This window comes from Girardinichthys multiradiatus, chromosome 5 (genome assembly GCF_021462225.1).
Source record: "Girardinichthys multiradiatus isolate DD_20200921_A chromosome 5, DD_fGirMul_XY1, whole genome shotgun sequence".
Taxonomy (NCBI): Eukaryota; Metazoa; Chordata; class Actinopteri; order Cyprinodontiformes; family Goodeidae; genus Girardinichthys; species Girardinichthys multiradiatus.
The window spans coordinates 23165730-23178698 of NC_061798.1; the positions used below are offsets into that span (position 1 = coordinate 23165730).

The 12969-nt window shown below is 41.4% G+C and overlaps 2 protein-coding genes across 2 annotated transcripts; both read left to right on the plus strand.

Annotated features, from left to right (window-relative positions):
- Positions 1–5285: 5285 nt before the first annotated feature.
- Positions 5286–8740, plus strand: rtn4rl2a (reticulon 4 receptor-like 2 a). Its single transcript, XM_047364404.1, has 4 exons — positions 5286–5499; positions 6068–6294; positions 6514–6747; positions 6901–8740. Exons 1-4 carry the CDS (start codon positions 5301–5303, stop codon positions 7753–7755), a joined length of 1515 nt encoding a protein of 504 aa, XP_047220360.1. The 5' UTR covers positions 5286–5300; the 3' UTR covers positions 7756–8740.
- Positions 8741–10767: 2027 nt separating this feature from the next.
- Positions 10768–12449, plus strand: LOC124868945. Its single transcript, XM_047366604.1, has 2 exons — positions 10768–11029; positions 11419–12449. Exon 2 carries the CDS (start codon positions 11443–11445, stop codon positions 12379–12381), a length of 939 nt encoding a protein of 312 aa, XP_047222560.1. The 5' UTR covers positions 10768–11029; positions 11419–11442; the 3' UTR covers positions 12382–12449.
- Positions 12450–12969: the final 520 nt, after the last annotated feature.

Sequence of the window (12969 nt, forward strand, 5' to 3'; positions counted from 1 at the left end):
TATGTAATGACCGATTAATTTGTCTTAAATTGTGGCACTCCTCGGGCTTTATTGAAACCCTGTAAAAAGGAAATATATAGTACATATATGGTCTTCTATACAGCTACTTTAAACCATTTTACTGTCATAAGCCATCTACTCTGACTGGTAATCAGAATCACATAAGTCCCACAACATGTTAATAAAATCAGTTTCATCACTGTAAGAAATTTTGAAGGCTGATAAAATGACAAAAAGCTTCAGTAAGAATTTATTGCCAAGGCCTGGTCTCATCTTGCACTTAAGCTCGGCCCACAGATATCAGATATCCCATCAACCAAGACTGATCAGCTGATCAAAAGCAGAATGTTGGGCAATGTAAGAGCTGAGCTGTGTTGAGTTAAATCAAGTCTTAGATTAGTCAGTCTCCAAAGTTCATCCTCAGCCAATAAGTCTCACAGATATGTACCGTTAGGAATGCATTTTCTTTTCCACCTAAAACATTGTCTGGTAAGAGTTACCTTGCACTTTGAAGGTATACAGAACACATAATTGCTTCACTGAATAAAAAGCAATTTCAGACTCAGAATTCAAACATAAACATTTAACATTGAACCTTGCTATGATCAATTATGGGATCTTGGAATTTAAATAAAATAAAATTTTGACCTTCATTATCTTGTGTCTTGCCTTTTATAAGAGAGTACAATGTAGCTTCAAGTGGCTTTATATAAGCAAAACTACACAACAGTTTGGAAAGAATCCTTATTTTGAAAGACTGCCTCAAGACTTTGAGAATGATGTTTTTTTTGTACAGACTATGAGGTCTTTTCGCCTGAAACATACAGTTCAACTGATCAGCTAAAGTGAGCAGAAGAGTAGAAAGTCTTTGAAAATGAAATGAAAGAAATAATCTAATATTTATTAGGAAGATTTTTATCCATGCCCTTTGAAAACAGAGGTGTATGTGTTACGTTGAAAACAGAAACACCTTCAGCTTGGTGTCCCATCACCCTCGCTTACACCCGTTCTGATCTGCTACCAGTATATCACCTATGATGTAACACCCTGCTGAACTGCACTGTGACACCTGCGGCAGGGGATCCTGGAGGCTCGTCAGGACAGACCGGGTGATTGGCAGTTTATTTTAGGGTACTTAACGCCACAGAGTGCAAAAGATGTCAGTGTGCCATGTTAGTACTGTAGGTGCAGTGACGCACTCAGTAGTTGGTAAGGTAAAGGTGGATCAAAGCCCAGAAAAAGAGGTGATGCGGATGCAAAATGGACAGACAGATACACAGATGGACAGATAGACGGGGCTGGCAGATGTGAAAGAGTGGGCGCCGGCCCGGGGAAGCCGCATTTTGTTTTTGTGTGGGGGATGCACAAACATGATGTAGTAATCATCACATAAACCAAGGAGACTTGCGCCCACACAGCACTGCAAACCTGCTGTGTGGGAGACTGGCGCAACACTGACTGACTGTTTTGCCGTGGTGGCATTTAGACAAAGTTTACCACAGCAGGCAGCCATGCAAACACAAATGATCACACACATTTAATCACAGTAGGTGCTGTGGGTATGTGTAAAGGGAAGGCCAAGAGAGGTTTTGGTTCCTGGACGGGTTGTGCGCACCAGAACATTTACTCCAGAAGCAGGAGGTGTGAGGGAACAATAGCACATAAGGGTGTGGTGTGATGGATCCCCTACATTACTCATCTGTTTATTATTCCTGTGGCTCTGTTGGCACAGAAAGGACTGCAGACTGTTTCAGCTGTGTGTATGTGTGTGTGTGTACTGCATGCAGCCGTGCACACACTCCACACATTGACTGTGTGACTCCATCTGCAATCATTCACTCATCTGTTGGCCCTCCTGCCTATTTCTATGAATGGCCGCACTTCTGTTGTCTACACCCTCAAGGCTCCGAGTCTGAGCAGCCCGTCCTCATTTATTCACTCTCAGTGTGAGACATGAAAAAGGTAGAATTATTTTCCAAGGTCAGCTCTGACCTACAACACTGCATCTCCTACGACTACAGTCTGATATGTGATGTGAGTGGTTCTTTCATAAATTTTTGTTTTTATTAATTCCAGAAATAAAACAGACTCCTTAGAAACCCTGCTGCAAATTTAAATTTCACATAGAGTTGTCCATGTAAACATATCAAAGATTTATGCAGACAGGAGTCCCAAGCTCAAAATAACTAATAACTACTCAAAGCATCCAGTAGATGTACATAAACGTTTAGGAACCGTTATCAGTATCAGAAAAACTAGTGAATGGGATTAAGAAACTCCTTTTGTAGATTTTAAAAGTGAAAACATGAAAATTGTTCAGCACACCAGGAGGTTTAAGCTCTTGAACATTTCTAGACACAGACTTTATTAAATAAATCTCAAGATCTGCTTCCAAAACCTAATATTTCTGTTTTTTAACCTCTATTACTAGCTGGCAGAGCACTACACATACAAAGTGTTTTCAGCACCTCCTTAGCACTCTTTGGCTACAACAGTTAATACCTCCAAGCTTAAGATTGCTATTGAATGTTTTTATTTATTGCTTCACTTAGAACAGCAGGATTGCTAAAGGCAAAACATAAACCTTGTTTGACTCTGAGAGACCTTCAAGAGGTTTCAGCAGCTTAACAAATGGCGGTGTGTTTATTGCCTTGATGCAAAACAGTTTTTGGTAGAAAATGAACACTGCACATCCTTTTCAGTACACCACCTTGATGATGAAAAATGGGGTGGCAGCATTATGCTGTAGGGGTTATTTTTCTCACCAGGGACGGAAAAATTGGTCAAGCTTGACAGGAAGATGGACGGAGATAAATACAACGCTGGAAGAAAACTGAAAGAACTTGATTTTGGAGTGAGGACCACAACTCTAAACATACAGCCATGATTTGAAAACTACTGTTCTACAAGGGCTTCATCTAATCTGACTAAGCTTGAGCTATTTTGCAACAAAAAAGGCAACAAATTTAGATTGCTAATGTGAAAAGTGTTTCAGAGACATACAAAAACACTATTACAGTTACAGTTACACCATTACAGTTAAAGGCACTTTGAAAGTGAGCCAATGTTGTTCAACCAAGTTCGTCTCAGTTATTGTGGCCTGTTTCTCAGCTTTTCTCACACAATTTCAAATACTGGTCATCTGATTTAAAATGAGGAGGAAAAATGGAAGTATTGAGTCCAGAGAGCAAAAAGACGACAAAATACAACAGATGCCTTAATGTGAATGGCACTTCAAGTCTGTTCAGCTGTGACTCTCAAGCTGTCACTGCTTGTGATTGAAAGCCAATAGTAGCATGCCATCAGTTGCAACTATGTCACTGTGACAACTTCTAACTTTTTTCTCAAAACCCTTTCTAAAAGCAAAATCATACGGAAGGGAAAATTAGACTTCATGTTAAGAATTGTGGCTAGTTTTTATTAAGTGTACAAACTTGATTGCCAGTTATATGGATGACTTCAGGCTGAATCCTGTAAAAGGTAGAAGTGGCAATAGGTATGGAAATGAACAGCCCCTTGAAAAAATGTCTCTATACCTCCTGAATTTTTTCACAGTTTGGTCTGAAAAAAAAAATCTAATTAAAGTTTATTTCACAAATAAAAATTTAAAGTGTGCTGTGCATTTGCATTTACTCAAGTCATTACTTTGTAGAACCAGATTTTGCTGCAATTACAGCTAGAGATATTTTAGGGTATTTCTAAACATGCTTTTGGGCATACAGATGGCATTTTTGACCTTTTTCCCTTTCAAAACTGACAAAGTTTTGCTGGATTAGATGGAGAACCGCTGACAACAACAATTTTCAGGTCTTGCAACAGATTCTCAATTTAATGAGTGTGGACTTTGACTTGGCTATTAAAACACAAGAGTATGTTTTAATCTAAACCATTCCATTGTGGCTCTGGTTGTGAAGTTAGGGTTAGGGGTTCTGGTGATGTGTAAGTGTTAGTTTTCACCCACATATATACAAGTAGTTTTGCATGTTAGGAAAAAGTTAAATTTTGGCCTCGTCTGACCTGACCAATTTCTTCTCCATGTTTCCCGTCTCTCTTAAATGGTTTGAAGCAAACTGCAAAAAAAGACTTTTTTGGGGTTTATTTTAACAATGGCTTTCTTTTTGCCACTTTTTCCATGAAGGCCAGATTTGTAGAGTGTAAGACTAGATTTCTTCTTGAATTACTATAGCCCTCTTGGATGCTTCTCTGATTACTGCTCTCATTGCCAGGCCTCTGTTTAGTTGGATGACCATATGTTGCTAGCTTATCCGTTGTTCTAAATTTTGGGTGCATTCATAGAACAGTTGTATTAATACTGAGATTAGTTTACACACAGGGGGACTCTGTTTATTAACTATAAGTAATGTAAACACATAGTTGGTCGCACTGGCTATTATTTAGGTGGATTAGATTTTAATGTTTACAAAAACAAACAAAAGAAAACCCCAAATAATATAAAAAAATCCTATAGTTTTCACAATTATGCTCTAATTTCTGATCAATTGATCAATTTAATAAAATTCCAATAAAGTGGAGTGAAGTTTGTGGTTTTATTGTAACAAAATGTAGGAAGACGTTTTTGGAGGTAGTGTACATATGTCAGCATTTGATGACGCATTACATACTAAAAGGACACCTTTCATGTGTCCATTCCTTCCTTGTTTGATGGCATTCCACATCTCCACCATCAATAATTATGTCAGGGGAATATAATTAAAGCACAAACAGCATGACTGCGCATGCCACAGTTAAGCTCAACAACAAAATACTCTTTAATGGCGACTGTTTTGGGTGACTCGTTCTCTTGTGGCTGAATCACAACTCGGGGGCATCCTCCTTTCCGAAGACAGAACCATCTATAGGACTTTTTTCCTCCTTGTATCACTCTGTCTGGCCACAGCGCACCGGAAACAGACCATAACTGTCTCTGACAACGAAAGCCAGGAAACAAGCCTCTGCTACCCGTCCTCCGCTCCTCCACAAAGCCCAGTCATCATTACCGGGCACCGAGCCTTATTGGCTTGCTCCCCCCTCCCTCATCTTCTTCTTACACACACACACACACGCGTTCTCCACCCTTCCTTCCCTCTGCCATCACCAATGTGCGTCGAAAAAGTCTCCTCCTCTCACAGTCCTGAACGCACGTCTCCAACCAGCCTTTTACGCGCGTAGAAACTCTCCTCGAGAATCCCCTCGCGGTCGGCCCCTCCCCTTTCCGTTTTTTGGCCGCCCTCTTTCATTCATGACCCCCGAGCGGTGACGTAGGAGATTCCACGGTACCCATTGCCGTAGGCAACCACGGCATGCTCGAGTATATATGGGACAGTAGTGGCCATCAGCCGGTACACTCTCAGTCGCTCCGACTCGGGAACCAGGGCATCAGCGGAGATAGCAAGGCTTTACTTCGCCCTCTCAGGCTAACTCGCTTTAGGCTTTGGTTCAGGATGGACAACTCTTCTATTTCTCGGAGCCGACGAAGCTCCATCATGCGGAACTGCAAAAGTAAGTTTCTTTTCTCTCATCCTTTGGCTTGAGACACCTCTTGATTGTGCATGGAGTTGAAGCGCTTTTGCTTTATGATAAAAATCGTGCAAGAATGCATTAGGTTTTATATGGAAGAAGTCTTTCATTGATATTATGAACATCAGAGAAAATGGATGGATGAGGGATGATTTACCAAACCAATACATAACAGTCATTTTCTAAAGTAAAATCTTAGTTTCGACTAATGGATATAAAAGAGCCATGCTTTTCATGTTTGGAAGCAGTCTGAGAATTCATTATTGTGTTTTGACTGAGCTTCTTTGTGGCCGTGCTGTGCGTAATGGGCGCAAGTGCGTAAGCATTTTAGGCAAATTATTGAGGTGTTCATTCTTTTGAAAATTGTAACTTCAGCTAAAGTTTCAGTGTATACAATCCTTTTATTGAAATTATGGAATGAAACGCATCGTTGAAATGAGCACAGATGGTTTAAATATCGAACTCTATATGGTTTGTACTGGATGCATTCAGCAACACGGACAGCTCTCACCTCTTTGCCTTCTCTGTTTCTGTTCTCGCTCTCCTCCAGGCGGTCTCTCCCTCTGGCTGGTGGTCTGGTTGGTTCTCGGCAAGCCAAGTCCGGCGTCGGCGTGTCCGCACCACTGCGTGTGCTACCCGACACCCATGACTGTGAGCTGCCAGGCGCAGAACTTCACCGCCGTCCCTGTAGGAGTGCCGTACGAGTCTCAGCGCGTGTTCCTCCAGAACAACCGGATTACGGAGCTCAGAGTTGGCTCTTTTGGCTTCGGAACTCAGGTAGGAGAGGAAAAAAAAATAAAATAAATCATACCAAACTGCAATTTTTAGTGTGAAAATATTCAAGTTTTTTTTCAATGCATTTTTAATTCTATTTTTCCACATTTAAATCTAAAGAAAAATACTTTGTGAATACAAAAAAATCATAAAAAAAGATAATGTAATTAGATATTAATACATTTAAATAACTAATCTTTTTAAAAAAAATCTGTTTTATAGGTTCTGTGGCTGTTCTCCAACAATATCACATGGATTGAGGCAGGTGCTTTCAGTGAGCTGAGGGACTTGGAGGAGTTGGATCTGGGAGACAACCCCAATCTTCACAGTCTTGAGGGGGGTGCTTTCCGCGGCCTTGAGAAGCTCCAGAGCCTCCACATGCACCGCTGCCGGCTCACCGCCCTGCCCCATGACATCTTCCACAAGCTTTACAGCCTACAGTTCCTCTACCTGCAGGTAGGGGCGCTAGAAACACATTGTTGCACTCCAGCTACTCTGATTCACATTCACGTGCAGCTGCCCACATTTGCTCATCACATGCACAGTTACACACATTCCAGTTCAGATAGTGTGTTTAATTTGTTTTTCTTTTTTTTTCTTCTTTTTCAGGAGAACAACCTCCACTTCCTGCAGGATGACATTTTTTCTGACCTCATCAACCTGAGCCAGCTGTTTCTACATGGCAACCGCATCCGTACCCTTTCAGAAAATGTGTTTCGTGGCCTGGTCAACCTCGATCGGCTTCTCCTTCACGACAACCGCGTCCGTCAGGTGAACCGCCGCGCCTTCCGTGATCTGGGCCGCTTGACAATGCTCTTCCTCTTCAACAATTCCCTGGCTGAGCTGCCAAGCCAGACCCTGAGGGACACCCAGGGTATCGAGTTCCTCCGCCTCAATGCCAACCCCTGGTCCTGTGGCTGTGAGGCCCGTGCCCTGTGGGAATGGTTCCGCGAGGCCCCTGTATCATCATCCGAGGTGATGTGTGCCTCCCCTTCCACCCGCCGTGGCCAGGACCTCCGCTTTCTCCGTGAGATGGACTTCGCCCTCTGCCCCCTGCCTGACCCTGGCTCCATTGCTGGCTCCACCACCACCACCTTTAGCACCAAGACCCGCTGGTGGTTCCACAAAAACAAGCCTCAGTCATCCACAAAAGGAATCTTTGAGAAGTCCTCAGAGACTGTCAAAGCTGGCTTGTATGGAAAAGGCCCGTCTACGACGACCTCAGTGGTCAAATATGAACTGGGGGAGGAAGAACTGGCTCTGCCCAAACTTGACCCTGAAGAGTACTGGGCAAATTATGGCAATGAAGACTCAGATGTTACATTGCGGTGTTTTGAGCTTGAATGTCCACCTGGGTTTGATTTGCCTACATCTTCCACCTCTCCCAGATCGTCCTCATCGTCTCTGCTCTCTCTACTAGTCCTCTCTGTCTTCACCCTCTGCCTCCACCTACTATTTGGCTGAACTGAACTCTTAATGTCACACCCTTCACTTCCAGCCTGTTTTAGAGGCTGAAGGAACCCTGTTAGACTCTTTATACCCCCTTTGCCCACTCTGCTGTTAGGAAATCCACAAGGAACAGCATGAGAGATTGGGTGAATGGCTAGATTCCTAATCTACCACCTATAGGGCTTAACACTTATTCAGGGCTGCTAAGAGTTCAGCTAAAATCATCTACAAGGATCTACAGGTATGGCTTTCTGTGCCTTACCTGCGTTACGACTCCCTGCAATCAGGGCTAAGAGGGCTGAGTGTATCACCAGTAGGAAGACAATTTGATAGCAGTTGTGTACAATGTTGTCAATTCTCTCACCTCAACTTTAGTAAATACTACTAGTGCTGTTAGTGCATCCAGTTACCTGGCTGCTATAATTCCTACAGTTACTGTTAGTACCAGTGTACAGTAATTACACTACTGTAACCACTTAAAGTGTCATGTAAATAGGTTTGTGTCCTGTGAGTGTTCAGACTGATATTTGTGGTCTAATTCACTTTTCATCTGGATCCAGGAAAACTGTGAAGGCTTGTGCCTCTACTTGACAGAGCACCATGCACAGTGAAGCAGGGAAGAGATAGGAGAACAAAAATACTGTGAAGAAGAAGATGGAGAGAAATTCAAGATGACAGGGAAAGAGAATGGTATAAAGGAACAGTGTTTGAGCAGCAATAAGAATGAGAGAAGGTCAGTGCTGGCAGTAGAAGCAGCAACCTGCAAGAGATAAGTAATAAATCTGGTTCATCTGTAGTCCTTCTGCTCATTCATCACAAACCATTCACCAACCTCTGTAAATACGGTGTTGTTTTGCGACAACCACATAGAGAGAATGCTTTCTTGCTGGAAGCTGGAGATATTTGATTTTGGATGTCTTTCTGTGACATATTGATATAATGTGTGATGATTGTTTATTTGAATGCTGATGAATGATCTTGATATAAAAGATTCACTGAATATTTCCTGTATCATGCCTTTCTTTGACAAATCTGTTATATTGGAGGTTTTTTTGTAGGGGGTTGTGGGAGTTTGAAGCAATATGAATGTGGGAGAAAATATGGTAAAAGAAAATCTAAAATACAAAACAAGGTAGCAGATTGCTCCCTGGTGACAAAACTGTGACTAAGGACACTGTGGACTTAAAGAACTGACCACACAGTCATATGGGCAGCTCTGGCTATAACGGACATCTGTGTGTGGTGTGTGTGTGTGTGTGTGTGTGTGTGTGTGTGTGTGTGTGTGTGTGTGTGTGTGTGTGCGTGTGTGTGCGTGCATCCAAGGCAATGCACGGATTTACAAGTTGGCAACTCTGCAAAGGCAAATACGTCACTAGATTTAGCACTTCTCTGACTCACCAATGGGTAGCGCCAAACGGACAGACGAGGTGCAAATTGGCTGCTTTTTGTGAACAAACTAAGAGAGCAACTCAAGAATCTGGAGCCAGTCATAGCATGGGATAAATTAGGACTCATGTACAGACTGGTGGAGACAATGTTAGGACAGTCCAAAAAGTCAGCTTTGCAGGGGATGCTGAGGCTGGTAAACAATTTGAACAAGGACTGGAAACAGTTAAGGCAGAAGCAGGAAGTTTCCAAATATAGGCATCCACCTTGTCGGTAGAAAAACATTTTGATGTACAACTATCCTTTTATTTCCACTTTCTGTTCATCTAATGTTACACTGTTTATCTCAGGCTATCTCTATTTCTCAAGGGCAGAAGAAAGGATGCCTCAACAAAGGTGACCAGGGGAAGGCCAGCATATAGTAGGAGTGAAAGAGTGGGTGATGATGTTAGAGATCTTTACACATGCAGACAGATGCACTTAGAGAGCTGGTGAGCGTTTCAATACTCTCCACTCCAGTGACAATTCTTACCACAATTAGGAAAGACTGTGGGAAATATTCAGTGCCATTCTGCTGTTCTGTCTCTTAATAAGTCTCCTAGAGGAGGTCAAACTGAGCCCGGGTGCTCTTTAGTGACCATTAAGTCACTTTCAGATGACCAAAGTGCCAGTTATACCATTTCCCAAACGTTTCCTTTGTTGGTTTGACACTGCATGTTATATGTTTTGTGTCAAGAGAAATAGTCATTAATATACTAAAGATTGACCTATTTGTTATTTATTTTTATTGTAGAAGAAAAAGACATGTTCTTGAAAGAATAAATTCATACTTGTTTTAACAAAGTGTGTTTGTGTGGGAGTTTTATTCTATGTCTTGGCGAATGTCCAGTCAAACACCCAAAGCAATCAGAGTACAGTGTGCATGTACTAAACCCCCCCCCCCCACACACACACACACGGACAAACAGACACTGCTAGCCTTGTGTATGCAGGAAGATGTCCATCTCTCAGCTATACAATTATTAATAGAAGCAAAACAGTACAGCAGTGCTGCATTTCTCTGCCCACTGAACATAAAACAGGCTCAAACAGCACAAATCAACACTTTTCCTGATATGGTATTGGCACTTATAAAGAAATAAGCTAAATATTTGTGTACAGTATAATGTCATCTTTTTGAGTTATGTTATCTTAAGTGAGGCTTTTGAACTTAAACCAAAGGAGGGAGAGAAGAGTGCAAAGGTAAGTGTGCCACAGGCACAAATATCTTCCTGAGGGCTTGAGCTGATGTCAAAACTAGATGTCCTTCACCTTCACATGGTAGTTACTACTATCAGAATTACTTCTACTAGAGTACTAGAGTAGACTTATTGTATCGAAAAACAATGTTATTAGTAAAAAGTTATTGCAATGTAAAAACAAATTTCTATCACTTTTTAAAACCACCCTTTTTGCCAAATTGCTAGATATTTCCACAGTCTTTTGTTTAGGCAAACAAACTCAGAATATTGCAACATTGTTAGCTTCCCCTCTGTCTTGGTGTTTAGGGATAGATGATGTAAGAACCCTAGAACATCCTCTACAGGGTGTTCTAGGGTTCATGTATGGAAAAGCATTAGGGCCACTAAAAAAAATAAAATAAAATTCTGACTTTAATCTCAGAATTCTGACTTTAATCTCAGAATTCTGACTTTAATCTCAGAATTCTGACTTTAATCTCAGAATTCTGACTTTAATGCAGGTGAGCACCTGGAAGCATCTGGGTGCAACCAGCTTCATCGCCTGAGATGTGAGTCGTGCAGGGGAACGTCCAGCAATCTTGGGGAACATGTCAGATTTAAGTGACTTTTTACGTGGCTGAGGGGTTCCTGAGGATGCCATTTCATTATTGGAAGAGCAGAAGGTGAGTAAAACAACAGAGTTAGTTTAGTGTCCAAAACGGAACCAGCTGTTAGCATGTTTGTTAGCTTACATCGTTAGGAGGAATAAACGTGTTCCACAATGTTACATCACACGCATTGAATATAGGGTTATTAGCTGCTGATTGCTGGAATTATCCCAAAAGTGTTGGTTGTGTTTTATTTTATTGTTCTTTGTGTTGAATGTTTTCCAAGAAAATTAACCAGTATGCTTTAGCGCCTTCTTTCACCATTGTATGTCTCCCTAAAACAGTATATAGCTTTTATGCTATTTAAGTCAGTATTTTCCTATTGGCATAAGGGTGATCTTAACACTGATTTGCAGGGAAGACTTTGAAAAAAATAATTGTGTTTTCTGTCTGTTTTTGTGCAGATTGATTGGGATGTCATAGCGCTGATGGATGACGCAACTCTGGCAAATTATATCCATTCCTATGGAGACCGAATTGCCCTCTTCAATTTCTGCAAAAGCAAACAACCACTCTCAAAAACAAAACAGGGTCTTCTGCAGAAGCTTCGTGAGAAAATGAAAACCAAAAAGGAAAGTACAAAGGAAAACACCTCGCAAGAAAGAACAAGACAGACAAAGAAGCAAAAAGCAACATGCAATATTGAGATAGGATGGATACATAGTGATGGAAAAATAACCAAACAGGTGAGAGCGAAACAGGGAGGTGGGACTAGAAAAATTCAAATGGTCACTGATGCTGAATTAAAAGATATTCTTCATGAAGGAAAGAAACTTTTTTTTCCTGATGGCATGTCTCCTAAGGGTCCTGAGACAGATTTTGAGTTTGAGGTTTGGGACTTTAAACAGAACCACCTTACTGATGACACCTGCCTGACGATTGGCAATATGTATGAAGCAGCGAGGCTGACAATGTTACGCTTCTACATTGCAATTAAGACAAAAGTTCCTGAAGAAGATGACAGCGAGACATCCAAAGTCATATTTGTCTTGGAAAGCAGTAGCAGTGAAATTAATCCATTGCAAACGTGGGAAGTCAGGAGTTCTTCTGTTGATGCCCACCCTGGTTTAGAACCTTCAGATGATTCAGAAATTACTTTTGGTCCCATTCTTAATGCTGAGGAAGATACAGAAGACACATTAATCTATGAGGGTTTTCTTGTATCCCTCAGTCCAGCTAATCCAGATGATGTAATAACAATCACTGTACATCATACTAACACTTTACATGACATTATTACTGCTTTCTCTGATTCAGATATTATGAGAAAAAACACTGAATGTGAAGCGCATACTTCCAGACAACACAGAAGAAGCAGGCAGTTGCTCAGGGATACTAAGAGATGTTCTCACCTGCTTCTGGAATGAATTCTATGAGCGATGCACCCTCGGTACAACAGTTAAAGTGCCCTTCATTCGCCATGATTTTCCTGCTGAAAAATGAAAGGCAGTTGGACAAATACTTTTGAAAGGTTACCAAGACTGTCAGTATTTTCCAAATAAACTTGCAATCCCTTTTCTTGAACAAGTGCTTTTCAGTAACGTTTACAGCGATCTTAAAGCACATTTTCTACAGTTTGTCAGCAGCCAAGAATGTGAGGTTTTGAGGGAAGCAGTCAAGAATTTTTCTGCTGTTGACCAAGATGATCTTGTGGAGGTTCTTGACAGTTATGGCTGTAGAAAAAGAATAACTGCCGAGTCTCTTCCTACAATCCTTGATGAAATAGCACACAAAGAGCTTGTCCAAATACCAATGTTCATCATTGACTGCTGGAGAGAGATCATCTATCCACATATTTCCCTCAGTCCAGAGGCACTGATCAAGTTGTTCTCAGACCTGCAACCAACATAAAAAAAAGTCTGCCAACTGCTGAAATTTGCTGAGGATTTGTCTCCAAAGCAAAAAGATGTGGGAAATCATCTCAAAAGATTCATCAGAGAGCTGGATGACATTAA